We start from the raw sequence: 27,599 nt of genomic DNA on the forward strand, positions 1-27,599 counted from the left end.
AGCTGCAAAACAAAAGATACCCTGTGTGTTAAAAATGTGGATTTTGTTGAGTTCATTTCCACAGTTAGAAACTGTACAGCACAAGTCTGAAAGAAATCGAAGAAACTATGAATTATTGTGGCTGCAGTTGAAAGGTTTCGGGGACTGAAGGATTTACATCGAAAGGGGTACTGACGCCGGAAGACACGCCATCCCAGGTTTCCCTTGAGACTGTAGGGATCCGATCTGTTTATTTTTAACCGACATTTTTATTTATAATAACCAAAAGAATATTCGTTTTGGGGGGTAATAGCCTAGTAGGTGGTGGGAAGCACATTAAATTGTGTGATCGCCAAAATACCATAGAAGAAGTCAACATTTGAATCACCCACTGCCTACACTCGCCAGTCTGGCATCTGCTTCCCTCCCAAGTGGTGGAATCGACGACAGGGAAGGATCTGATCTATCCGGAGTAGCTAGCTAGCTTGCTAGCAGGCTGCGGTTCGCCATAGCTACGTAGTTGTTTGCTTGATGTAGGAGCGATGTGGTCCTTTTTCGCTCGGGATCCAGTCAAAGACTTTAATTATGACATTTTACCGGACACGCAAGACAAGTCCGGAATATGGACACTGCATCGAGGCAAGCGAAAGGTAAATACAATAGTGGGGGCATAAATATATTTGACAGATGTCTTGTTAGCTAGCTGATACAAGGCAAGGCCTCGCTAGCTAGCTATGACTGAGTTCAAGGCAGGACACCATTCTTATTTATGGGATGAAATTGAATGTTAAATTGCCATACATGATTATCACGTTGTATGTCTAATATATAGATGGCGTTGTCCGGACATTTATCGCCTAACGTTAGTTAAAACAACACGGTTAGGGAACGTTACTTGTAGACTAGCATAGTTAATGTTAGCTATGTTTTGTTTATGCAGGGACACGTATTATCGCCACGTCAATCTCTGCTACAGTTATTAGCTAGCTAACGTTAGCTATCTAGCCACTGGTGTCACCTATAACGAGATAGAAACGTCACCTAGTTAACGTTACATGCTAATGCAAAATGTATTTCGACAAAACTGTCATGACAAATAATGATGTCGTTAGCACACTGTCGTTCTTGTTTTGCCTGGTAGCTAGTTAGCTAACTACTAACGTTATCGGCTAATTTGTCAAAGGTTCCGCTAAGCATTGTTTGTTCCTTTTACTTATTGTTCAATGTCATGCAGATGCAATGGTGGAACCTTTGGCGTACTTGTGTAGGTGTCGTGCTGTGTTTAACCTTAAATAGGTAGCTAGTTGACTGAGACAAATCGTATGGTGACATGACAACAACCCTTATTGCAAGGTTCAGGATCGAACAACACCACTCCTGTGATTGAGGTCTGGCCTCAGCAGGGAGACTGTAACTTAATCTCCCCTAAATCACAATAACATCACCGCTAAACCTCAATAACATCTCTTCTCATACTAATGATGGATCATGACATTGTCACATTTTGACATCTCCTTAGACGGGTGGGGAACCACTATCGGTGTTTGTGTACGAGGTATCAACAGGGACAGAGGAACAGACCCAGCTAGCCAAGGCAGCGTTCAAACGTATGAAGACCCTCCGACATCCCAACATCCTGGCCTATGTAGATGGATTGGAGGTGTGTGGCTGTGTGTATTTCCTACCAAATGCAAATAACATCACAATTTAGTTGATATTTAAAACAATCATTCTGTCACCATTTTCTCAGTATTCTGTATTTGTTTTTCTTGTAATTGTTTTTCATGCAGAGTGTGGTGAGTATCAAGGACTGAATCAGTTAGTTCCCATGTCTCTTCTAGAGAGAAACAGTAGCTAGTGTACTAGTCGTTAGTGTACTAACTGTATAATAGAACCATACTTAAGACTAATGCACATTTTAACAATGTCATTGTGAATGCATTAATGTTGTCTCTTTCTGGTGCGTTGCAGACAGAGAAGAGCCTGTACCTGGTCACAGAGCAGGTCACCCCCCTAGCAGCCCACCTGAAGGCCCAGTCAGAGAGGGGGGGCTCTGGAGAGCTGGAGGTGTCCTGGGGCCTGCATCAGACTGTGGTCAGTAGACTGGAGAGGAAATGAGTGCTCTGATTTCCTGATGTTTCTTTATGTTGAGTGCTGCTTGTCCTTAATCAAATCAAAATCAAATCACATTTATTTATATAGCCCTTCGTACATCAGCTGATATCTCAAAGTGCTGTACAGAAACCCAGCCTAAAACCCCAAACAGCAAGCAATGCAGGTGTAGAAGCACGGTGGCTCGGAAAACTCCCTAGAAAGGCCAAAACCTAGGAAGAAACCTAAAGAGGAACCAGGCTATGAGGGATGGCCAGTCCTCTTCTGGCTGTGCCGGGTGGAGATTATAACAGAACATGGCCAAGATGTTCAAATGTTCATAAATGACCAGCATGGTCCAATAATAATAAGGCAGAACAGTTGAAACTGGAGCAGCAGCAAGGCCAGGTGGACTGGGGACAGCAAGGAGTCATCATGTCAGGTAGTCCTGAGGCATGGTCCTAGGGCCATGAGAGAGAGAGAATTAGAGAGAGCACACTTAAATTCACACAGGACACCGAATAGGACAGGAGAAGTACTCCAGATATAACAAACTGACCCTAGCCCCCCGACACATAAACTACTGCAGCATAAATACTGGAGGCTGAGACAGGAGGGGTCAGGAGACACTGTGGCCCCATCCGAGGACACCCCCGGACAGGGCCAAACAGGAAGGATATAACCCCACCCACTTTGCCAAAGCATAGCCCCCACACCATTAGAGGGATATCTTCAACCACCAACTTACCATCCTGAGACAAGGCCGAGTATAGCCCTCAAAGATCTCTGCAACGGCACAACACAAGGGGGGGCGCCAACCCAGACAGGAAGATCACATCAGTGACTCAACCCACTCAGGTGACGCACCCCTCCCAGGGACGGTATGAAAGAGCCCCAGTAAGCCAGTGACTCAGCCCCTGTAATAGGGTTAGAGGCAGAGAATCCCAGTGGAAAGAGGGGAACCGGCCAGGCAGAGACAGCAAGGGCAGTTCGTTGCTCCAGAGCCTTTCCGTTCACCTTCCCACTCCTGGGCCAGACTACACTCAATCATATGACCCACTGAAGAGATGAGTCTTCAGTAAAGACTTAAAGGTTGAGACCGAGTTTGCGTCTCTTACATGGGTAGGCAGACCGTTCCATAAAAATGGAGCTCTATAGGAGAAGGCCCTGCCTCCAGCTGTTTGCTTAGAAATTCTAGGGACAATTAGGAGGCCTGCGTCTTGTGACCAGAGCGTACGTGTAGGTATGTACGGCAGGACCAAATCAGAGAGATAAGTAGGAGCAAGCCCATGTAATGCTTTGTAGGTTAGCAGTAAAACCTTGAAATCAGCCCTTGCCTTGACAGGAAGCCAGTGTAGGGAGGCTAGCACTGGAGTAATATGATCAATTTTTTTGGTTCTAGTCAGGATTCTAGCAGCCGTATTTAGCACTAACTGAAGTTTATTTAGTGCTTTATCCGGATAGCCGGAAAGTAGAGCATTGCAGTAGTCTAACCTAGAAGTGACAAAAGCATGGATAAATTCATTTTCAATCCTCTTCCACCTCTACTCCATTATCCCCCTCCTTCCTCTCTATCAATCTTTTACTCAATGGAAAGATGACTCCATCTTGTCTTAGAAGGCACTTATATATTAATCACACAGTACTGAATGTTCTCTAAACACCAGCCCGAAAGGCTAGTAGGAAGTCACATCAGCTGCTACAGAGTTAAACAGGTTCACAGATACATTATAAGTGTGTCCCCGGCCCAGAATGGCGTCAAACTTTAACCATACCATTCAACAGGTCAAAGGTAGAGCATCAGTACTCAGTTACAACAGATGATTCTAGACTAACTTTCCTCAAAGGAATGCATCTCTCTAAGTCTTCCCACACTTAAAATTATGTTTATTACATATCAATCTATACCAAATCATGTTCAGGCAAATAATTAGTCCATTGTTATGGGGAATTATTTGATTATCTCTCACACACTCTATTTCCCCCCTGTAGAAAGCCCTTAGTTTCCTGGTGAATGACTGCCACCTCCTCCACAACAACCTGGGTATCTGGGCTGTGTTTGTGGACCGAGCCGGAGAATGGAAGCTTGGCGGTCTGGACCACATGACCCCAGAGAATGGGGACGCCTCCACATCACTACCCTCCGCCAAAGCTGTTCACCCTGAAATGGATAAATACGACGCCCCTGAATCACCAAACAGTGGAGAGAAATGGTGAGGCGGACAGTGAATAAGTTAAGAATGAAAGACTGATTTCATGAAAAATTGTCTTCCTGGGATCTCCCATACAAAGGTTTTAGTTCAATGCTTGATGTAGTCTGAAGATACTTCATATTTTGTATTGTCTGAGTCCATCTCTCTGTCCTCAAGGGCTGGGGATGTGTGGCGGCTGGGCTGTCTGATCTGGGAAGTGTTCAATGGTCCACTTCCCCGAGCCTCCTCCCTACGCTCCCTCGGAAAGGTACCCTCCTTTCCCGCCCTTTACCTTCTAACATTTTACCAGAGCATCACACATTTAAAGAAAATCCTAAAGTGATTCTAATGTCCTCCTGTCAAAAAAAAAATCAAAGATCATGAATGAATTGGAAGTGATGTGAAACGTATTATGGTTTGTTGTCCCTCAGATCCCTAAAGCATTGGTGCCACACTACTGTGAGCTGGTGGGGGCCAATGCCAGGGCCCGGCCTAACCCAGCCCGCTTCCTGCAAAACTGCAGAGCTCCCGGAGGATTCCTTAGCAACAGCTTCGTTGAGAGCAACCTTTTCCTAGAGGAGATCCAGGTGTGATTCCGGACCCCTGTCCTGATATAGAAAAAGCTTAACACATTAGAGGTGACGCAGCTCTCATTGAAATGTGTTGACTTATCGATAAAACATTTTATTCAGTGAAATCTATCTTATCTATTCAATCTGATCCAGATCAAAGACCCAGCAGAGAAGCAGCAGTTCTTTCAGGACCTGAGTGAGAACCTGGACTCATTCCCAGAGGACTTCTGTAAGCACAAGGTGCTGCCACAGCTACTCACTGCCTTTGAGTTTGGCAACGCCGGTGCTGTCGTCCTCACACCTCTGTTTAAGGTATGTGTGCTGTGGAGGCAGAGAGGAGGGATTTAGATAGGAGAATGGATCACCGGCCTGGCATTTAATTGCTCCTCTCTTTTATGCGGAAGTGGGAAAACTATGTCATATCTATGTAAAGCATAATCATTAAATGGCTTTCAAAGACATTTCTTCATGGGGAAACATGCTTTTGGCAACTAATCATCTCCCACCCTCCAATCAATCAAATGTATTTTGTAAAGCCTTTTTTTACATCAGTAGTTGACACAACAGATACCCATCCAACCAGGGAGAATATAACCCCCCCACACACCACCAAGAGGATGTCAACAGACCACAAACCCACCCCAGGATACCGAGAGGGCAGAACATTTTCCATGTCTCTTTCTTTCTGTCTCTGTCAGGTGGGGAAGTTCCTGTCTGCGGAAGAGTACCAGCAGAAGATCATTCCTGTCATTGTGAAGATGTTCTCCTCTACAGACCGGGCCATGAGGATACGACTGCTTCAACAGGTACTGAGTACCACACGTCAGAGTACAGAGGCGGCCATTACACCAGAATGAGTGTTTGCTGCAGAACCCTTGTTTTATTCCTCTTTCCAACCCCATCCTCATCTCTCTTTCCTTCAGATGGAGCAGTTTGTTCAGTATCTAAATGATGCAGCGGTGAACTCGCAGATCTTCCCTCATGTTGTTCACGGTTTCACAGACACAAACCCAGCCATCAGAGAACAGACTGTCAAGGTATAACTGGCTCACCAACTCTGTCAGACTTATGCTCACAAGACCAGGTGGCTTCACTCACTTCTTTATTCAAGTGGAACTGAAAGTATACCTTCCCTGTGGTTAATGGTGTTCCCAAAGGTCTGTTCTTGTTGTTAAATGGTTTTTATGCCTCTTTCTGTTCTCTCCTTCTCCCAGTCCATGCTGCTGCTGGCCCCCAAGCTGAATGAGAGTAATCTGAATCAGGAACTGATGAGGCACTTTGCACGGCTGCAGGCGAGAGACGAGCAGGGACCAATCCGCTGCAACACCACTGTGTGCCTGGGAAAGATCGCCCCCTACCTCAACGCTGGGGTAACTCACCTGCTTTCTCTCTCTCTCTCTCTCTCTCTCCATAGATTTCTCTCTCTCCATAGATCTATAGATGGAATGGGTTGTATTTACAATGGTGCTTGTTCTTCACTGGTTGTCCTTGTGGCAACAAATCTTGCTGCTGTGATGGCACACTATGATATTTCACCCAATAGATATGGTTTATCAAAATTGGATTTGTTTTCAAATTTGTGCGTCTGTGTAATCTGAGGGAAATCTGTGTCTCTTGTATGGTCGTACATTGGGCAGGAGGTTAGGAAGTGCAGCTCAGTTTCCACCTCATTTTGTGGGCAGTGTGCACATAGCTTGTCTTCTCTTGAGAGCCAGGTCTGCCCACAAGGCTATGCTCACGGAGTCTGTACATAGTCAAAGCTGTCCTTAATTAAGTTTGGGTCAGTCAGTGGTCAGGTATTATGCCACAGTGTACTCTCTGTTTAGGGCCAAATAGCATTCTAGTTTGCTCTGATTTTTCGTAAATTCTTTCCAATGTGTCAAGGAATATTTTTTTGTTTTCTTGTGATTTGGTTGGTTCTAATTGTGTTGCTGTCCTGGGGCTCTGTGGGGTCTGTTTGTGAACAGAGCCCCAGGACTAGGGCTGTTGCGGTGACCGTATTACCGCTACACAGGTAGTCACGAGTCATGAAGGCAGTCAAATTCCACGTGACAGTTTAGTCACGGTAATTAGGCTTCTGCAAGCTCTGATGCTGATGATGGTCATTGGTAGCCTACCAAACTTGCTAACTGCCTGGTATTCAGTGTAGTTATTCCCTCCACAAGGCAATCAAACAAGCAAAATGCTGGGAAACGGGGACAAAGTGGAGTCGCAATTCAACGGCTCAGACACGAGACGTATGTGGCAGGGTCTACAGGAAATCCGACTACAAAAGGAAAACCAGCCACGTCATGGACACCGACATCACACTTCCAGACAAACTAAACACCTTCTTTGTCCACTTTGATGATAACATAGTGCCACTGTTGCGGCCCGCTAACAAGGACTGCACTCCTTCTCCGTGGCCGACGCGAGTAAAACATTTAAACTTGTTAACCCTCGCAGGGCTGCTGGCTCAGGCGGCATCCCTAGCCATGTCCTCAGATCATCATATTCTTATTAAATACTTTTTTCTTTGCATAGTTGAATGTGCTGACAACAAAATCACACAAATTATCAATGGAAATCAAATTTATCAACCCATGGAGGGTCTGGATTTGGAGTCACACTCAAAATTAAAGTGGAAAACCACACTACAGGCTGATCCAACTTTGATGTAATGTCCTTAAAACAAGTCAAAATGAGGCTCAGTAGTGTGTGTGGCCTCCACGTGCCTGTATGACCTCCCTACAACGCCTGGGCATGCTCCTGATGAGGTGGCGGATGGTCTCCTGAGGGATCTCCTCCCAGACCTGGACTAAAGCATCCGCCAACTCCTGGACAGTCTGTGGTGCAACGTGGCGTTGGTGGATGGAGCGAGACATGATGTCCCAGATGTGCTCAATTGGATTCAGATCTGTGGGCGGGCCAGTCCATAGCATCAATGCCTTCCTCTTGCAGGAACTGCTGACACACTCCAGCCACATGAGGTCTTGCATTAGGAGGAACCCAGGGTCAACCGCACCAGCATATGGTCTCACAAGGGGTCTGAGGATCTCATCTCGGTACCTAATGGCAGTCAGGCTACCTCTGGCGAGCACATGGAGGGCTGTGCGGCCCCCCCAAAGAAATGCCACCCCACACCATGACTGACCCACCGCCAAACCGGTCATGCTGGAGGATGTTGCAGGCAGCAGAACCTTCTCCACGGTGTCTCCAGACTGTCACGTCTGTCACATGCTCAGTGTGAACCTGCTTTCATCTGTGGAGAGCACAGGGTGCCAGTGGCGAATTTGCCAATGTTGGTGTTCTCTGGCAAATGCCAAACGTCCTGCACGGTGTTGGGCTGTAAGCACAACCCCCACCTGTGGACGTCGGGCCCTCATACCACCCTCATGGAGTCTGTTTCTGACCGTTTGAGCAGACACATGCACATTTGTGGCCTGCTGGAGGTCATTTTGCAGGGCTCTGGCAGTGCTCCTCCTTGCACAAAGGCGGAGGTAGCGGTCCTGCTGCTGGGTTGTTGCCCTCCTACGGCCTCCTCCACGTCTCCTGATGTACTGGCCTGTCTCCTGGTAGCGCCTCCATGCTCTGGACACTACGCTGACAGACACAGCAAACCTTCTTGCCACAGCTCGCATTGATGTACCATCCTGGATGAGCTGCACTACCTTAGCCACTTGTGTGGGTTGTAGACTCCGTCTCGTGCTACCACTAGAGTGAAAGCACCGCCAGCATTCAAAGTGACCAAAACATCAGCCAGGAAGCATAGGAACTGAGAAGTGGTCTGTGGTTGCCACCTGCAGAACCACTCCTTTATTTGGGGTGTCTTGCTAATTGCCTATAATTTCCACCTGTTGTCTATTATATTTGCACAACAGCATGTGAAATTTATTGTCAATCAGTGTTGCTTCCTAAGTGGACAGTTTGATTTCACAGAAGTGTGATTGACTTGGAGTTACATTGTGTTGTTTAAGTGTTGCCTTTATTTTTTTGAGCAGTGTATATGTGTCCAATAAAATGTGATTTGATTTGTTGCGCAACATTTCAATAGGCTATGCAATTGCGTGAGAAAATGAGAATGATGATCCGTTTTCTATAGGCTAGGTCTACTATATTTATTTCAGTTTTCTATAGGCTAGGTCTACTATATTTATTTCAGTTTTCTATAGGCTAGGTCTACTATATTTATTTCAGTTTTCTATAGGCTAGGTCTACTATATTTATTTCAGTTTTCTATAGGCTAGGTCTACTATATTTATTCATCAGCTTTCTTAATATTAAGCATGTAGGCTATATTCTTGTTGTAAATATAACCAACCAGGCTGGCATGAAAATAAACCACGGGAAAAGCATCCTCCAGCTGCCCCTGTTGTGCAGGATAATGGTCCATTCTAAATCAAAGTTAATTTCACACACATATCATTTAGTGTATGTAAAGACGAGATTAAATCAAGAATATATAGCCTATCACTTGTGAATTATATATCATTTATGAATAATGCCCAGCATAAGAAACCAAGCCTTTTTTTGCGACTTTTTCTAATCCTAGTCGCACACCTCATGTAGCCTAGCCCATAGGCCTATATGTTTGTATCACAACTAAAGTGGCCAAATAACTTCTTAAAATTAATAACATTAATCCGCTTTACAAGGGGTGTAGAGCCTAACATAAGCAGCGCGTGAGTTTCAAGGTTGGGGAAGATGGATTTTCACCATAAATGCACCTTTTTATAATAAAAGCATTACATGCATAATTGCATTTGCGGTCACTTTTGATAATGGTGTTTTCCACTGAGATTTTTTTACACCTTTATTTACCTAGGCAAGTCAGTTAAGAACACATTCTTATTTTCAATGACGGCCTAGGAACGGTAGGTTAACTGTCTTGTTCAGGGGCAGAACGACAGTTTTTTGCCTTGTCAGCTCGAGGGATTCAATCTTGCAACCTTAGTTAACTAGTCCAACGCTCTGACCACCTGATTACATTGCACTCCACAAGAAGACTGCCTGTTATGCGAATGCAGTAAGCATTAAACTTATCTTAGCATTAAACTTATCTTGTAAAAAAACAATCAATCATAATCACTAGTCAACTACACATGGTTGATATTACTAGTTTATCTAGCGTGTCCTGCGTTGCATATAATTGATGCGGTGCGTATCATTGCTCCAATGTGTACCTAACTACAAACATCAATGCCTTTCTTAAAATCAATACACAGAAGTATATATTTTTAAACCTGCATATTTAGCTAAAAGAAATCCAGGTTAGCAGGCAATATTAACCAGGTGAAATTGTGTCACTTCGAATTTTACGTAATTATGACATAACATTGAAGGTTGTGCAATATAACAGGAATATTTAGACTTATGGATGCCACCCGTTGGATAAAATACGTAACGGCTCTGTATTTCACTGAAAGAATAAACGCCTTGTTTTCGAGATGATGGTTTCCAGATTCGACCATATTAATGACCTAAGGCTGGTATTTCTGTGTGTTATTATGTTATAACTAAGTCTATGATTTGATAGAGCAGTCTGACTGAGCGGTGGTAGGCACCAGCAGGCTCGTAAGCATTCATTCAAACAGCACTTTCCTGCGGTTGCCAGCAGCTGTTTATGACTTCAAGCCTATCAACTCCCGAGATTAGGCTGGTGTAACTGATGTGAAATGGCTAGCGTTTCAAATGTCACTCGCTCTGAGACTTGGAGTAGTTATATATGCTTCGAGGGTGGCTGTTGTTGATGTGTTGCTGGTTCGAGCCCAGGTAGGAGCGAGGAGAGGGACGGAAGCTATACTGATACACTGGCAATACTAAAGTGCCTATAAGAACATCCAATAGTCAAAGGTTAATGAAATACAAATGGTATAGAGAGAAATAGTCCTGTAATTCCTATAACTACAACCTGAAACTTCTTACCTGGGAATATTGAAGACTCCTGTTAAAAGGAACCACCAGCTTTAAATGTTTTCATGTTCTGAGCAAGGAACTTAAACGTTAGCTTTCTTACATGGCAAATATTGCACTTTTACTTCTCCAACACTTTGTTTTTGCCTTATTTAAACCAAATTGAACATGTTTCATTATTTATTTGAGGCTAAATTGATTTTGATGTATTATATTAATTAAAATAAGTGTTAATTCAGTATTGTTGTAATTGTCATTATTACAAATACACGTAAAAAATTGGCCGATTTAATCGGTATCGGCTTTTTTGGGTCCTCCAATAATTGGGATCGGCTTTTTTGGGTACTCCAATAATCGGTATAGACGTTGAAAAATCATAATCGGTCGACCTCTACTTTGTACTATGGAGGCTAGTAGATTGACATAGGCTAGTGCTTTTGCTGTTAAACTGTTCGTTAGGCCTACTCATCTGTTGGCTGACGAAAAGTAAATGTGGACAGTTCTTCAAATCTTCAATATGCACCTCGTAATTCGATAAGGACATGCACAGTTGTGTCCCTGATGTGTCTGTCTTTACTTGTAGCCTGTGAGAAAGTCCCAACCACGTGATGGAGCGCTCAGGGAGAAGGGCACTATGGGCACTGGCCACAAGTAAAGACAGACAGGCCATGATTTTTTTTTAGAGTGCATGTCAGAGCAAAAACCAAGCCATGAGGTCGTATGAATTGTCCGTAGAGCTCCGAGACAGGATTGTGTCGAGGCACAGATCTGGGGAAGGATACCAAAACATTTCTGTAGCATTGAAGGTCCCCGAGAACACAATGGCCTCCATCATTCTTAAATGGAAGAAGTTTAGAACCACCAAGACTCTTCCTAGATCAGTCTCAAAGTGAGAAATCAGGGGAGAAGGGCCTTGATCAGGGAGGTGACCGAGAACCCAATGGTCATTCTGACAGAGCTCTAGAGTTCCTCTGTGGAGGTGGTTGCCCTTCTGGAAGGTTCTCCCATCTCGGCAGCACTCCACCAATCAGGCGTTTATGGTAGAGTGGCCAGACTTAAGCCACTCCTCAGTAAAAGGCACATGACATCCCACTTGGAATTTGCCAGATTTTCTGGTCTGATGAAACCAAGATTGAACTCTTTGGCCTGAATGCCAAGCGTCACATCTGGAGGCAACCAGGCACCGCTCATCACTTGGCCAATACCTTCTCTACGGTGAAGGCAGCATCATGCTGTGGGGATTTTCAGCAGAAGGGACTGGGAGGCTAGTCAGGATCAAGGGAAAGATGTATGGAGCAAAGTACAGAGATCCTTTATGAAAACGTGCTCAGGACCTCAGACTGGGGCGAAGGTTCACCTTCCAACAGGACAATGACCGTAAGCACACAGCCAAGATAATGCAGGAGTGGCTTTGGGACAAGTCTCTGAATGTCCTTGAGTGGCCCAGCCAGAGCCCGGACTTTAACTTGATTGAACATTTCTGGAGAGACCTGAAAATAGCTGTGCAGCGACACTCCCTATCCAGCCTGACAGAGCTTTAGAGGATCTGCATAGAAGAATGGGAGAAACTCCCCAAACACAGGTATGCCAAGCCTGTAGCGTCATACCTAAGAAGACGTGAGGCTGTAAATGGTGCGAAAGGTGCCTCAACAAAGTACTGAGTAAAGGGTCGGAATACTTATGGAAATGTTTTTTAATTTAAATTTGCAAACATTTCTAAAACCCCGTTTTTGCTTTGTCATTATGGAGTATTATGTGTAGATTGAGGGGTAAAAAATATTTGATCCATTTTAGAATAAATCTGTAAAGTAACAATGCGGTAAAAGTCAAGGTGTCTCAATACTTTCCAAATGCACCGTGTGGAAGGTTTGGGAATCGCTTCCTTTTAGATGGTTGTAGAATTTCTAGGTTTTGATATTTAGTGGGTATCTGCCTAATTCGGTGTTTTACGTTGTACACAGATGTTTTTGCAGAGTTCTGCATGCAGTCTCAGTTGGTGTTTGTCCCGTTTTGTGGTTGGTGAGCAGACCCCAGACCTCACAACCATAAATGGCAATGGTTTCTATAACTAATTAATGTATTTTTTAGCCAGATCTTAATTGGGATGTTGAATTTGATGTTCCTTTTGATGGTGGAGAAGGCCCCTCATACCTTGTTTCTCAGATTGTTCACAGCTTAGTGGAAGTTATCTGTGGTGCTGATATTAAGGCCGAGGTAGATATAGTGTTTTGTGTGCTCTAGGGCAACTCCGTTGAGATAGAATTGGACCTTTTTTTGGAACACCATTATTTTTTGTCTTACTGAGATTTACTGTCAGGGCCCAGGTCTGACAGAACCTGTGCAGAAGATCTAACCAACAGTGCAGTTCAAGAAAGAGTTAAGAAAATATTTACCAAATAAACGAAAGTAACACAATACAATAACAATTGCTATATACAAGGTGTACTGAGTCAATGAGCGGGGGTACACGTTAGAGGTAATTTGTACATGTAGGTAGGGGTGAAGTGACTATGCATAGATAATAATAAATGGTGAGTAGCAGCAGTGTACAAAACAAATGGAAGGGTGTTGGTGTCAATGTAAATAGTCTGGTGGCCATTTGAGTCATTGTTCAGCAGTCTTATGGCTTGGGGGTAGAAAATGTTAAGGAGCCTTTTGGTCCTAGATTTGGCACTCCAGCACCCCTTGCCGTGCAGTAGGAGACAAAACACTCTGACTTGGGTGAGTGGAGTCTCTTGACAATTTTTTTGGGCTTTCCTCTGACCACCTAGTGTATAGGTCCTGGATGGCAGGAAGCTTGGCCCCAGTGATGTGCTGGGCCGTATGCGCTACCTTTTGTAGCGCCTTTCGGTTATATGCCGAGCAGTTGCCATATCAGGCGGAGATGCAACCGGTCAGGATGCTCTCGATGGTGCAGCTGTAGAACCTTTTGAGGATCTGGGGACCCATGCCAAATCTTTTCAGTCTCTTGAGGGGGTAAAGGTGGTGTCGTGCCCTCTTCTCGACTGTCTTGGTGTGTTTGGACCATGATAGTTCTTGGTGATGTGGATTCAGATTCTAGTAGTGTGAGGGCGGGGGCTGTAGACTGTTCTAGTGCCCCTGCCAATTCATTGATATATGCAGTTGAAGTCGAAGTTTACATACATTTATGTTGGAGTCATTAAAACTAGTTTTTCAACCAATCCACAAATTTCTTGTTAACAAACTATAGTTTTGGCAAGTCAGTTAGGACATCTACTTTGTGCATGACACAAGTAATTTTTACAACAATTGTTTACAGAGAGTTTATTTCACTTATAATTTACTATCACAATTCCAGTGGGTCAGAAGTTAACATACACTAAGTTGACTGTGCCTTTAACCTCTGACTCCCCATCCCGGGTCCAGGAGCGTAATCATCGACTGACACTAATTAGCATAACGCAACGGACATAAATATTCCTATTCATGAAAATCACAAGTGAAATATATTGAGACACAGCTTAGCCTTTTGTTAATCACCCTGTCATCTCAGATTTTCAAAATATGCTTTACAGCCAAAGCTAGACAAGCATTTGTGTAAGTTTATCGATAGCCTAGCATAGCATTTTGTCCAGCTAGCAGCAGGTAACTTGGTCACGGAAATCAGAAAAGCAATCAAATTAAATTGTTTACCTTTGAGCTTCGGATGTTTTCACTCACGAGACTCCCAGTTAGATAGCCAATGTTCCTTTTTTCCCAAAATATTATTTTTGTAGGCGAAATAGCTCCGTTTGTTCTTCACGTTTGGCTGAGAAATCGACGGGAAATTGCAGTCACGAAAACGCCGACAAATATTCCAAATTAGCTCCATAATATCGACAGAAACATGGCAAACGTTGTTTATTATCAATCCTCAAGTTGTTTTTCAAATATCTATTCGATAATATATCCACCGGGACAATTGTTTTTTCAGTAGGACCGATTGGAATAATGGCTACCTCCTGTATTTTACGCGAGAATCACTCAGAGCCATCAGGTGACCACTTGCGCAATGTAGCTGCTTACGGGTATTCTTCAACATAAATTCGTAAAACTACGTCACAATGCTGTAGACACCTTGGGGAATACGGAGAAAAAGTAATCTGGTTGATAGCCCATTCACTGCTCAATAGGGACTCATTGGAACGCAGCGCTTTCAAAACATGAGGCACTTCCGGATTGGATTTTTCTCAGGCTTTCGCCTGCAATATTAGTTCTGTTATACTCAAAGACAATATTTTTACAGTTTTGGAAACTTTAGAGTGTTTTCTATCCTAAGCTGTCAATTATATGCATATTCTAGCATCTTGTCCTGACAAAACAGGAACGTTATTTTTCCAAAAATGAAAATACTGCCCCCTAGTCACAAAAGGTTAAACAGCTTGGAAAATTCCAGAAAATGATGTCATGGCTTTAGAAGCTTCTGATAGGCTAATTGACATAATTTGAGACAATTGGAGGTGTACCTGTGGATATATTTCAAGGCCTACCTTCAAACTCAGTGCCTCTTTGCTTGACATCATGGGAAAATCAAATGAAATCAGCCGAGTCCTCAGGGGGTAAAAAGTAGACCTCCACAAGTCTGGTTCATCCTTGGGAGCAATTTCCAAACGCCTGAAGGTGCCACGTTCATCTGTACAAACAATAGTATGCAGGTATAAACACCGTGCGACCACGTAGCCGTCATACCTCTCAGGATGGAGACACGTTCTGTCTCCGAGATTAACATACTTTGGTGCGAAAAGTGCTAATCAATCCCAGAATAACAGCGAAGGACTTTGTGAAGATGCTGGCGGAAACCGGTACAAAAGTATCTATATCCACAGTTAAACGTGTTCTATATCGACACACCCTGAAAGGCCGGTCAGCAAGGAAGAAGCCTCTGCTCCAAAACCGCCATTAAAAAAGACAGCCTACGGTTTGCAACTGCACATAGGAACAAAGATCGTACTTTTTGGAGAAATGTCCCCGGGTCTGATGAAACAAAAATAGAGCTGTTTGGCCATAATGACCATCGTTATGTTTGGAGGAGAAAGGGGAAGCTTGCAAGCTGAAGAACACCATCCCAACCGTGAAGGACGGGGGTGGCAGCATCATGTTGTAGGGTTGCTGGTGCACTTCACAAAATAGATGGCTTCATGAGGATGGAAAATTATGTGGATATATTGAAGCAATCTCAGACATCAGTCAGGAAGTTAAAGCTTTGTCGCAAATGGGTCTTCTAAATGGACATTGACCCAAAGCATACTTCCAAAGTTGTGGCAAAATGGCTTAAGGACAACAGAGTTGAGGTATTGGAGTGGCCATCACAAAGTCCCGACTTCAATCCTATAGAACATTTGTGGGCAGAACTGAAAAAGCGTGTGCGAGCAAGGAGACCTACAAACCTGACTCAGTTACACCAGCTCTGTCAGGAGGAATGGGACAAAATTCACCCAACTTATTGTGGGAAGCTTGTGGAAGGCTCCCCGAAATGTTTGACTCAAGTTAAACAATTTAAAGGCAATGCTACCTAATACTAATTGAGTTTGTTAACCTCCTGACCCACTGGGAACGTGATGAAAGAATTAAAAGCGGAAATAAATCACTCTCAACTATTTTTCCTGACATTTCACATTCTTAAAATAGTGATGATCCTAACTGACTTAAGACAGGGAATTTGTACTAGGATTAAATGTCAGGAATTGTGAAAAACTGAGTTTAAATGTAGTTGGCTAAGGTGTATGTAAACTTCAGTGGGGTTCAAGCTCACTCCCTGTCTCAACCCACGGCCCTGTGGAAATAAATGTTTTTTTTGTGCCAATTTTAACTGCGCACTTGTGTACATGTTTTTTACAAAGTCGTATGTTTTTCCCCCCAACACTGCTTTCCATCAATTTGTATAGCAGACCCTCATGCCAGAGTCCAGCTTTTTTTATTTATTAAAAAAAGCATGAGAAGGTGTGTCAGTGGGCTGAAAGTGAACACTCTGAGAGAGACTGTGTTGAGGTCAGTGATAAAGTCATCTACACTACTACTGCCAAGAGATGAGCTATAGGTGTACCTACCATAGAGGTCCCCTTGAAGCCTACCATTGACTATGTACAGACCCAGCGTGCGACAGAGCTCCAGGAGTTGTGACCCATGTTTGTCATAGTTGTGTCTAGGGTGGCATATTAGGGAGGGAATGGTGTCACCTCCAGGTAGGTGTTTGTCCCCTTGTGTGCTGAGGGTGTTGTGTTCTGTCATGTAGTTCGCCACAGACCAGTACATGTCCCTGAGCCTGGAAATGGTTGATCTCCCCCTCTAGGATGGAGAAGCTGTCACATTAAAGTACATGGATACTGTAGGGGGATATAGGTAGCACACATGAGGACATTTTTCTCTGAGATCATTTCCTTATTCATTTGTTCCTGTTTTGACTAATTGAATAGAGTGGGATAGGTCTGCTCTACCAAATTAGCATACCCCTTGAGTCTCTTCCCTGTTTCACACCTGGTAGTTTGATGGATGGGACTACCATGTTTCTTGTGGGATGACAATGTCTGTATTTCCAATTTCTTTGAAGTCTAGGTTCTTGCTCTTTAGTCCAAAGGGAGATGACCTCAGGCCTTGTATATTCCAGCATGATATAGTAAAAGCTTGGATTTCTGTACTGTCTAGTGGTGTTTTGTGTGGTTTAGGCTCGGACCATTACAGTAGGTGTGAGCAGAGCATGTTGAGCAGCTCTCTCCCTCGCTCTCTCTGTTTAGCTCGCTCGCTCCCTCTCCCCCTTTCTCTTCCCGTCTCCCCCTTTCTCGCTCTCACTCTCCCCCCTCGTTTGTGCTCTTATTCATACCTCCTTTCCTCCACAGACACGGCAACGAGTGTTGATCTCGGCGTTCTCTCGGGCCACTAAGGACCCCTTTCCCGCCTCTCGGGCGGCCGGGGTTCTGGGCTTTGCAGCGACCCACAACTACTACAGTGTGACAGAGAGTGCAGCACGGGTACTACCAACACTCTGTACCCTCACTGTTGACCCTGACAAGAACGTTAGAGATCAGGTGAGAAGCACTACAAACACCTTACACATTGAAATAACTGCATTAGTACATTTAGTTTGCATTAGGTTTAGAAATATTGGTGGGATTTTTGTGTCTGTAAAATATATTATGCGAGAAATGGCTGTGGAAACGCTTTTATGCGCAAATATTTATATAATAACCAACATATGGAAGTAAACTTTGAGTCCCGTGATGACATGTGGTGTGGTCCTCTCATTACAACTGGAGAAAGCATGCAGTTTGTTAGGCTACAGATGTAATCAGTAATGAACTTCACAGGGTGGTAACAGTACAAGGTGATGAGCTTGATGCTACTTTCCAATAAATATCCAGGGTCTTATTCTGGGGACATGATCGACGCTTGGCTTCCATTTGACAAGCAAAAAATGATTTTGCTCCTTTGTCCATAATAATGTCATCATGTAAGCTATACCTGCACTGTGTTTGCAAGCTGTTCGCTAGAGCGCAAAGTGCCAACTAGAGCGCAGTGCCAACACCAGAGTGGGTATATTTAGCTATATAGCGCAACATTTCTGGTGATGAAACCATCAGTGGAGTTGATTGCGATGGAAATCCATTTGAACTTTTGTATTTTTATGGGAATTAAACGCAAAAGTTATTTTTATGTGCGCTACGTCAGACTTTTGATCACAAGTAAATTTGATGGAAATTCATATCTGGTGAGGAAATAAGCATAATTGTATTTAATGCCTTATATTCTTTTACGTTTATTTAAAAAAAAAAATTTTTTTTTAGATGTGTGTGTATGTATGTATATATATATATATATATATATATATATATATATATATATATATATATATATATATATATATATATATATATACAGTGCCTTGCGAAAGTATTCGGCCCCTTTGAACTTTGCGACCTTTTGCTACATTTCAGGCTTCAAAGATAAAGATATAAAACTGTATTTTTTTGTGAAGAATCAACAACAAGTGGGACACAATCATGAAGTGGAACAACATTTATTGGATATTTCAAACTTTTTTAACAAATCAAAAACTGAAAAATTGGGCGTGCAAAATTATTCAGCCCCCTTAAGTTAATACTTTCTAGCGCCACCTTTTGCTGCGATTACAGCTGTAAGTCGCTTGGGGTATGTCTCTATCAGTTTTGCACATCGAGAGACTGACATTTTTTCCCATTCCTCCTTGCAAAACAGCTCGAGCTCAGTGAGGTTGGATGGAGAGTATTTGTGAACAGCAGTTTTCAGTTCTTTCAACAGATTCTCGATTGGATTCAGGTCTGGACTTTGACTTGGCCATTCTAACACCTGGATATGTTTATTTTTGAACCATTCCATTGTAGATTTTGCTTTATGTTTTGGATCATTGTCTTGTTGGAAGACAAATCTCCGTCCCAGTCTCAGGTCTTTTGCAGACTCCATCAGGTTTTCTTCCAGAATGGTCCTGTATTTGGCTCCATCCATCTTCCCATCAATTTTAACCATCTTCCCTGTCCCTGCTGAAGAAAAGCAGGCCCAAACCATGATGCTGCCACCACCATGTTTGACAGTGGGGATGGTGTGTTCAGGGTGATGAGCTGTGTTGCTTTTACGCCAAACATAATGTTTTGCATTGTTGCCAAAAAGTTCAATTTTGGTTTCATCTGACCAGAGCACCTTCTTCCACATGTTTGGTGTGTCTCCCAGGTGGCTTGTGGCAAACTTTAAACGACACTTTTTATGGATATCTTTAAGAAATGGCTTTCTTCTTGCCACTCTTCCATAAAGGCCAGATTTGTGCAATATACGACTGATTGTTGTCTTATGGACAGAGTCTCCCACCTCAGCTGTAGAGCTCTGCAGTTCATCCAGAGTGATCATGGGCCTCTTGGCTGCATCTCTGATCAGTCTTCTCCTTGTATGAGCTGAAAGTTTAGAGGGACGGCCAGGTCTTGGTAGATTTGCAGTGGTCGGATACTCCTTCCATTTCAATATTATCGCTTGCACAGTGCTCCTTGGGATGTTTAAAGCTTGGGAAATCTTTTTGTATCCAAATCCAGCTTTAAACTTCTTCACAACAGTATCTCGGACCTGCCTGGTGTGTTCCTTGTTCTTCATGATGCTCTCTGCGCTTTTAACGGACCTCTGAGACTATCACAGTGCAGGTGCATTTATACGGAGACTTGATTACACACAGGTGGATTGTATTTATCATCATTAGTCATTTAGGTCAACATTGGATCATTCAGAGATCCTCACTGAACTTCTGGAGAGAGTTTGCTGCACTGAAAGTAAAGGGGCTGAATAATTTTGCACGCCCAATTTTTCAGTTTTTGATTTGTTAAAAAAGTTTGAAATATCCAATAAATGTCGTTCCACTTCATGATTGTGTCCCACTTGTTGTTGATTCTTCACAAAAAAAAATACAGTTTTATATCTTTGTTTGAAGCCTGAAATGTGGCAAAAGGTCGCAAAGTTCAAGGGGGCCGAATACTTTCGCAAGGCACTGTATATATATATACTGCTCAAAAAAATAAAGGGAACACTTACATTGTGTTTAACTCCAAGTCAATCCCATTCTGTGAAATCAAACTGTCCACTTAGGAAGCAACACTGACAATAAATTTCACATACTGTTGTGCAAATGGAATAGACAACAGGTGGAAATTATAGGCAATTAGCAAGACACCCCCAATAAAGGAGTGGTTCTGCAGGTGGCAACCACAGACCACTTCTCAGTTCCTATGCTTCCTGGCTGATGTTTTGGTCACTTTTGAAAGCTGACGGTGCTTTCACTCTAGTGGTAGCATGAGACGGAGTCTACAACCCACACAAGTGGCTCAGGTAGTGCAGCTCATCCAGTATGGAACATCAATGCGAGCTGTGGCAAGAAGGTTTGCTGTGTCTGTCAGCGTAGTGTCCAGAGCATGGAGGCGCTACCAGGAGACAGGCCAGTACATCAGGAGACGTGGAGGATGCCGTAGGAGGGCAACAACCCAGCAGCAGGACCGCTACCTCCGCCTTTGTGCAAGGAGGAGCAGGAGGAGCACTGCCAGAGCCCTGCAAAATGACCTCCAGCAGGCCACAAATGTGCATGTGTCTGCTCAAACGGTCAGAAACAGACTCCATGAGGGTGCTATGAGGGCCCGACGTCCACAGGTGGAGGTTGTGCTTACAGCCCAACACTGTGCAGGACGTTTGGCATTTGCCAGAGAACACCAAGATTGGCAAATTCGCCACTGGCGCCCTGTGCTCTTCACAGATGAAAGCAGATTCATACTGAGCACATGTGACAGTCTGGAGACGCCGTGGAGAAGGTTCTGCTGCCTGCAACATCCTCCAGCATGACCGGTTTGGTGGTGGGTCAGTCATGGTGTGGGGGGGCCGCACAGCCCTCCGTGTGCTCGCCAGAGGTAGCCTGACTGCAATTAGGTACCGAGATGAGATCCTCAGACCCCTTGTGAGACCATATGCTGGTGCGGTTGGCCCTGGGTTCCTCCTAATGCAAGACAATGCTATACCTCATGTGGCTGGAGTGTGTCAGCAGTTCCTGCAAGAGGAAGGCATTGATGCTATGGACTGGCCCGCCCGTTCCCCAGACCTGAATCCAATTGAGCACATCTGGGACATCATGTCTCGCTCCATCCACCAACGCCACGTTGCACCACAGACTGTCCAGGAGTTGGCGGATGCTTTTGTCCAGGTCTGGGAGGAGATCCCTCAGGAGACCATCCGCCACCTCATCAGGAGCATGCCCAGGCGTTGTAGGGAGGTCATACAGGCACGTGGAGGCCACACACACTACTGAGCCTCATTTTGACTTGTTTTAAGGACATTACATCAAAGTTGGATCAGCCTGTAGTGTGGTTTTCCACTTTAATTTTGAGTGTCACTCCATATCCAGACCTCCATGGTTTGATAAATTTGATTTCCATTGATAATTTTCGTGTGATTTTGTTGTCAGCACATTCAACTATGTAAAGAAAAAAGTATTTAATAAGAATATTTCATTCATTCAGATCTAGGATGTGTTATTTTAGTGTTCCCTTTATTTTTTTGAGCAGTGTATATATTTGCATGAAAAGTTGTTGCCAATTGGATAGAAACCTAGCTTGTGAAACATGTTTTTTTTTCTGTCCCTCAGTCATTCAAAGCAATAAAGAGTTTCTTGACGAAGCTGGAGACTGTTTCTGAAGATCCAACCAAGCTGGCTGAAATAGGTCTGTACACAATCGCAAACGTCCAGGTCGCCAAAAACAACAAAGCCTCAAGCACTGATCTCACATTAAAGGGATAGTATGGGATTTTGGCAATGAAGTCCTTTATCTGCTTCCCCAGAGTCCGATGATCTAGTGGATAAAAATGTTTCTGTGTCCAGTATGAAGGAAGTTCGAGTTAGTTTTGTGACCTAATGCTAACTAGTGTTAGCTGTACCCAAAGACTTCCAGTCATTGCGCTAAACTCGGTATCATTTGCTCGCAAACTACACTATAAATATATAACACACACAAAAGTATGTGGACACACCCCTTCACATTAGTGGATTAGACTATTTCAGCCACACCTGTTGCTGACAGGTGTTTTAAAATCGAGCACACAGCCATGCGATCTCCATAGACAAACATTGGCAGTAGAATGGCCTTACTGAAGAGCTCAGTGACTTCAACGTGGCACCATCATAGGATGCCACCTTTCCTACAAGTCAGTTCGTCAAATTTCTGTCCTGCTAGAGCTGCCCGATCAACTGTACGTGCTGTTATTGTGAAGTGGAAACGTCTAGGAGCTTCATGAAATTGGTTTCAAATGGCCGAGCAGCCGCACACAAGCTTAAGATCACCATGTCAATGCCAAGCGGCGACTGGAGTGGTGTAAAGATTTCCGTCATTGGACTCTGGAGCAGTGGAAACGCGTTCTCTGGAGTGATGAATCACGCTTCACCATCTGGCAGTCCAATGGATGAGTCTGGGTTTGGCGGATGCCAGGAGAACGCTACCTAAAGTTACCTGTAAAGTTTGGTGGATGAGGAATAATGGTCTGGGGCTGTTTTTCATGGTTGGGCTAGAACCCTTAGTTCCAGTGAAGTGAAATCTTGGCGCCACAGCATACAACATTCTAGAAGATTCTCTGCTTCCAACTTGGTGGCAAGTTTGGGGAAGGTCCTTTCATGTATCAGAATGACAATGCCCCCATGCACGAGGTCCATGCAGTAATGGTTTGTCGAGATCGGTGTGGAAGAAATTGACTGCCTTGATCTCAACCCCATCGAACACATTTGGGATGAATTGGAACGCTGACTGCGAGCCAGGCCTAATCGCCCAACATCAGTGCCCGACCTCACTAATGCGCTTGTGGCTAATAGCAAGTCCCCGCAGCAATGTTCCAGCATCTAGTGGAAAGCCTTCCCAGAAGAGTGGAGGCTGTTATAGTAGGGGGGAATCAACTCCATATTAATGTCCATGATTTTGGAATGAGATGTTTGACGAGCAGCTGTCCACACTCTTGGTCATGTGGTATACCTGTAACTTCCTTCATTGCCAAAATCCCAAACTATCCCTTATAAGGAATATTTTTGCAGCCTTTGAGTGTCTAATATTACGTATCTCCTTCTCAACCTAGAAAAGGATGTGATGTCATCAGCCCAGCCGGCTGGGGCAGCGGCCAGTTGGGCAGGCTGGGCAGTGACGGGGGTGTCTTCTCTGACCTCCAAGCTCATCCGGACCGGCCCGGGGGCAGAGGGGGGCAGCCCGGCTGAGAACACCCCTGTTGGTGGTGGTACTGCATCTCCTTGCGCTGGGAGCCCTGTGATAGATGGAGTACCCGGGGGTAAGGAACTGACTTATTTGCAGGATTACTTGGATCTTAAATATGTTTCTGTTTTGATTTGGCATGGGTCCCCAGATCCTCAATGTTATACAGCTGCACAAACCGAGAGCATCCTGACTGGTTGCATCACTTCCTGGTATGGCAACTGCTCAGCATCTGACCGTAAGACGCTACAGAGGGTAGTGCCTACAGCCCAGTACATCAAGCTTCCTGCCATCCAGGACCTATATACTAGGCGGTGTCAGAGAGGGAGGCCCAAAAAATGGTCAGACTCCAGTCACCCAAGTCGTAGACTGTTCTCTCTGCACGTCAAGCGGTACCGGAGCGCCAAGTCTAGGTCCAAAAGGCTCCTTAACAACTTCAATCCCCAAGACATAAGACTGTTAATCAAATGGCCACCCAGACTATTTGCATTGACCCCCCCCCCCCCCCGTTTTTACACTGCTGCTACTCGCTGTTTATTATCTATGCGTAGTCGCTTTACCGCTACCTACATGTTCAAATTACCTCGCCTAACCTGTACCCCCACACATTGACCCGGTACCCCCTGTATATAGCCTCGTTACTGTTGTTTTATTCTAACTTTTTAAATGTATTTTACTTAAGTTTATATTAAATATTTTTTAACTCTATTTTCTTAACTGCATTGTTGGTTAAGGGCTTGTAAGTAAGCATTTCACAGTAAGGTCTGTTGTATTTGGCACGTGACAAATCAAATTTGATTATATTTTTGGTCATTCTATACTTAAGGGTGGCATCCCCCATAGAAACATAGGAAGAGCCGGCAAAGCTGTATCCATCAGTTAATGGCATCCGCTATTTACAGCCCCCTTTCACCTCATTCCTCCAGGCTCTGAAGTTAAACCCCCACCGGCCTCCATGACTCTACCCATTGCTTCTGGCCTTGCTAGCCAATCAGACTCTGCTAAGGTGTCCGAAAAGAATGAGGAGCCAATCGGAGACCGGTGGGATGACGAGGACTGGGGAAGTTTGGAGGTAATTGGCATGGAATGGTTTTGGGGTGGGATTTGACAGTTGGGACTGTGGGACGTCAACTGTCACGGAACATGGGGAACAGTGATGTTTGTATTGGAGAGGCATGTTCTATTTGATCAGTTAACTCATTCAACTACCCTCGCGCTCTCTCTCCCCCCACAGGACCCAGAGAAGGTACAGGCAGCAGACCCAGATGACTGGAACTCTTCTGATTGGTCAGGAATGTCTTCTGTCAAAAAGAAGGCCAGTGTAAGAGGAGTACGTATCTGGTTTTCAGGGAGGCAGAATGTTTGAATAGTCAAAGATAATGGCACATTGCATAGTCATGCTATTTCCGTAAAGTAACAAACACACTTGTCTTTTCTTACTAGCTCTGGCTTTGATGATATAAACTTAATTGAGGAAAAAATGTACTTACTATGACTGAGAGATGTGGTTGCCTCACCTAGCTGTCTTCTCTCTGGATAAGAGCATCTGCTAAATGACTAATTTGTAAATACATTTCTGTCTGCAATTTCCAACCTACTGAACAATGGTCCATGATTTAAAACCGTGTGCATGCTGAAACTTCATGGGGGGTATTCATTCATTGCTGTCTCCTTTTCCATCCAGGTGGGTCTAGCAACTTCTGAGGCGGTGAAAAAGCAGAGCTCTGATTGGAGCAGCTCGGGCTGGGATGCTGACGACAGCTGGTCCAATGAGAAGGAGGCTGACGGCCAGGGTCAGAGTTCACCAGGAGAGGAGACGTGGGGCAATGACTGGGAGGAGGAGGGAACGACTGCTCCGGCCACTAAGAGTGCTGCTCTGCTGGAGGGGGTTCGGTTAGCCAGCGAGTATGACTGGGACAGTAAGGGAGCCACGCAGACAGACTTCCTTGCCAACGTGTCTCAGAGAGCAATGCCCACCCCAATTGCTACGGTGAGGAGAGGGGGGGGTGGGGCTTTATAAATAAACGTTTGACAGGAGTAGGCTTTGTGTTTTGAAGAACTGACAAACAGGCTTGTTAAAGTGGAGGTAAAAGTTAGGTGTTGATGTGAAGTGAGGAACATTTTGAGGTGGAAATGGAAGGACAGTGCATGTTTTTAATGTGCGCTGTGCTTTCTGGTTCATGCTAGGCTGGTGATGGCTGGAGTGCAGAGCCTGCTGGAGACTGGGGAGCTGAGGAGAGCTGGGAGTCTGTGGACGGAAGTCAAGGTGAGTCTCAACCTGCTCTAACTTCTCTATTCTCCATCTCTCTCAATGATCTGAAACCAGAGAGTCCTTTTATTGAGATGTTGTTCATGTTATAACAGCTGTCTGTCTTTTTGTTTCCTAAGCAGGCCTAAGCAAGGCAGAGCTGGCCAAGAAGAAACGTGAGGAGAGGAGGAAAGAACTGGAGGCCAAACGGGCAGAACGCAAGGCAGTGAAGGGTCCTCTCAAACTGGGTGCTCGGAAACTGGACTGACTGGAAGGAAGAGGAGGGTTGGTGGAAGACAGGAAGCGAAGCAGACAGAGTGCTATGATGACTTTCCCCTGACTCCCACAGTGGAATGTATGGAAGGTTCAACATTCCATAATGAAAAAAAGATTGAAAAAGAGACACTGAACTTGACTGTACAAGCTGCTCATTGGCTGAGAGGGGATCAGAGTGCCAGAAGCTGAGACATTTCTCATCCAGACTATTACGGGGTTTAAACATTGCATTCATATTACAACACAAATATTGTTTTTATATAAAAACAAAGATGTAAAGAAATGTACATAGTTGGTGCATTTGTCTGAAACTTTTTTTTAAATTATATTGATATAAAATGTGTATATGCTGAATGTTCACATATACGCATAAATGGGTTATGAATGTTAGATAAGCTGTCAGTCACACTGCAGAAATAAGACTGATAGTCTGCATGCATGGGTCTGTATATGAGTGACCTACCAGAAGGCATACAGTACTTCCCTGAAGGGTAATGGTGGGACACGTTCAGCAGGGCACAATGTTGTGGAACAGTCTGATAGAAATATGTTATGTAGAACAAACATTCCTCTCACATAGAATAAGGGATCATGTCATTTCTATATTTGTTTGCCAACTGAACGTGTCTCTGATTAACGGTACCTCACTGTACACAGATGAATAATATACACCTGGCCTAGATCCCCTCGGAGCCAATCAGTCATCATTAGTGGTGGTGGGTTGACTGACTTGAAGCCTTCATATTCAGCATGGACGGTGTTATCATGCAATTTTATCTGTAGCTTCCTCCTCCTATATATTTATGGAGTCACTTAGCTATTTAAAATCAAATCATAAAGTGAAAGATAATTCTGCCCATCAACTATCTTGTCAGATTGGTAGTGTTGGGTGGGTCAAGGGAAAGAGAAGGTTCTGTTTGTGCCTTTTATTTGATGGCAGCACGGTTTACTGGAGTCAGATGAACTGTGCTCTGTGATGTTTAAATATGTTGTGGGTGGCGAGGGAAGTCCAGTGAAATCAGATGCATTGTTTTATAGAGAGAGAATCTTGTGTACAATTCCCAAAATAAAACCATGACAAAAAAGTGTTATGCGAAAGGGTGTGAACTGTTTTACAAATATATATTCAGAACAATTTCTGCTTCTGCCAACATCCAAATCCACTAGAAAATTCCTTGTGGGACAACAGAGGTGTTTCTGTTTACTAAGAGAAGTATGTTAATCAGACCACAAACCTAGAGACCAAATAATGTTTATTCAAAATGTACAAACTTACATTGCAGAGCATGTCAAGACAGACCAGATCAACTAATCTAAAATGACGAGATTCAGTTTATTCATTATCAATATATTTCAACTTAATGTGCAAACAAGTTTACGGATCAAGCACTGGTTAAGATAAAATATTTTCAATCCAACATCTAGAAATTGCTAGTATACTCATGAATAAAGATTTTGTTCATAACGCTGTCAGTCATTTCAAGGCGATATAAGGAGCATTAGATGTATCCAGTGGCGATTTCTGGTGGGGCAAACTCCCCCCAAAATATTTTGGATGCATGCCTGCAAAGCCACAACACTATGACTGTGACAAACTGTTAGGGCCTACATA

At 44.0% G+C, this 27,599-nt stretch overlaps 1 protein-coding gene across 7 annotated transcripts; it reads left to right on the forward strand.

The window, feature by feature from the left end:
• The first annotated feature begins 201 nt into the window (after positions 1 to 201).
• Positions 202 to 27,075, forward strand: LOC115129234 (N-terminal kinase-like protein). Of its 7 annotated transcripts, none has more exons than XM_065018441.1 (18): positions 202 to 629; positions 1,499 to 1,639; positions 1,951 to 2,073; positions 4,063 to 4,283; positions 4,440 to 4,530; positions 4,694 to 4,849; positions 4,988 to 5,146; positions 5,533 to 5,640; positions 5,758 to 5,871; positions 6,049 to 6,204; positions 17,560 to 17,748; positions 21,861 to 21,936; positions 23,333 to 23,539; positions 24,366 to 24,535; positions 24,698 to 24,784; positions 25,148 to 25,453; positions 25,651 to 25,729; positions 25,855 to 27,075. In XM_065018441.1, the coding sequence occupies exons 1-18, from the start codon at positions 522 to 524 to the stop codon at positions 25,977 to 25,979; spliced, it is 2,616 nt and encodes an 871-aa protein (XP_064874513.1). In that variant the 5' UTR covers positions 202 to 521; the 3' UTR covers positions 25,980 to 27,075. The 7 variants fall into 7 exon arrangements, with proteins under 7 accessions (XP_064874513.1, XP_029515219.1, XP_064874512.1 ...); XM_029659359.2 differs by having other exon boundaries at positions 205 to 629; positions 24,698 to 24,793; XM_065018440.1 differs by having other exon boundaries at positions 205 to 629; positions 25,852 to 27,075.
• The last annotated feature ends 524 nt before the right edge of the window (positions 27,076 to 27,599 follow it).

Source organism: Oncorhynchus nerka, linkage group LG5 (genome assembly GCF_034236695.1).
Source record: "Oncorhynchus nerka isolate Pitt River linkage group LG5, Oner_Uvic_2.0, whole genome shotgun sequence".
Classification (NCBI taxonomy): Eukaryota; Metazoa; Chordata; class Actinopteri; order Salmoniformes; family Salmonidae; genus Oncorhynchus; species Oncorhynchus nerka.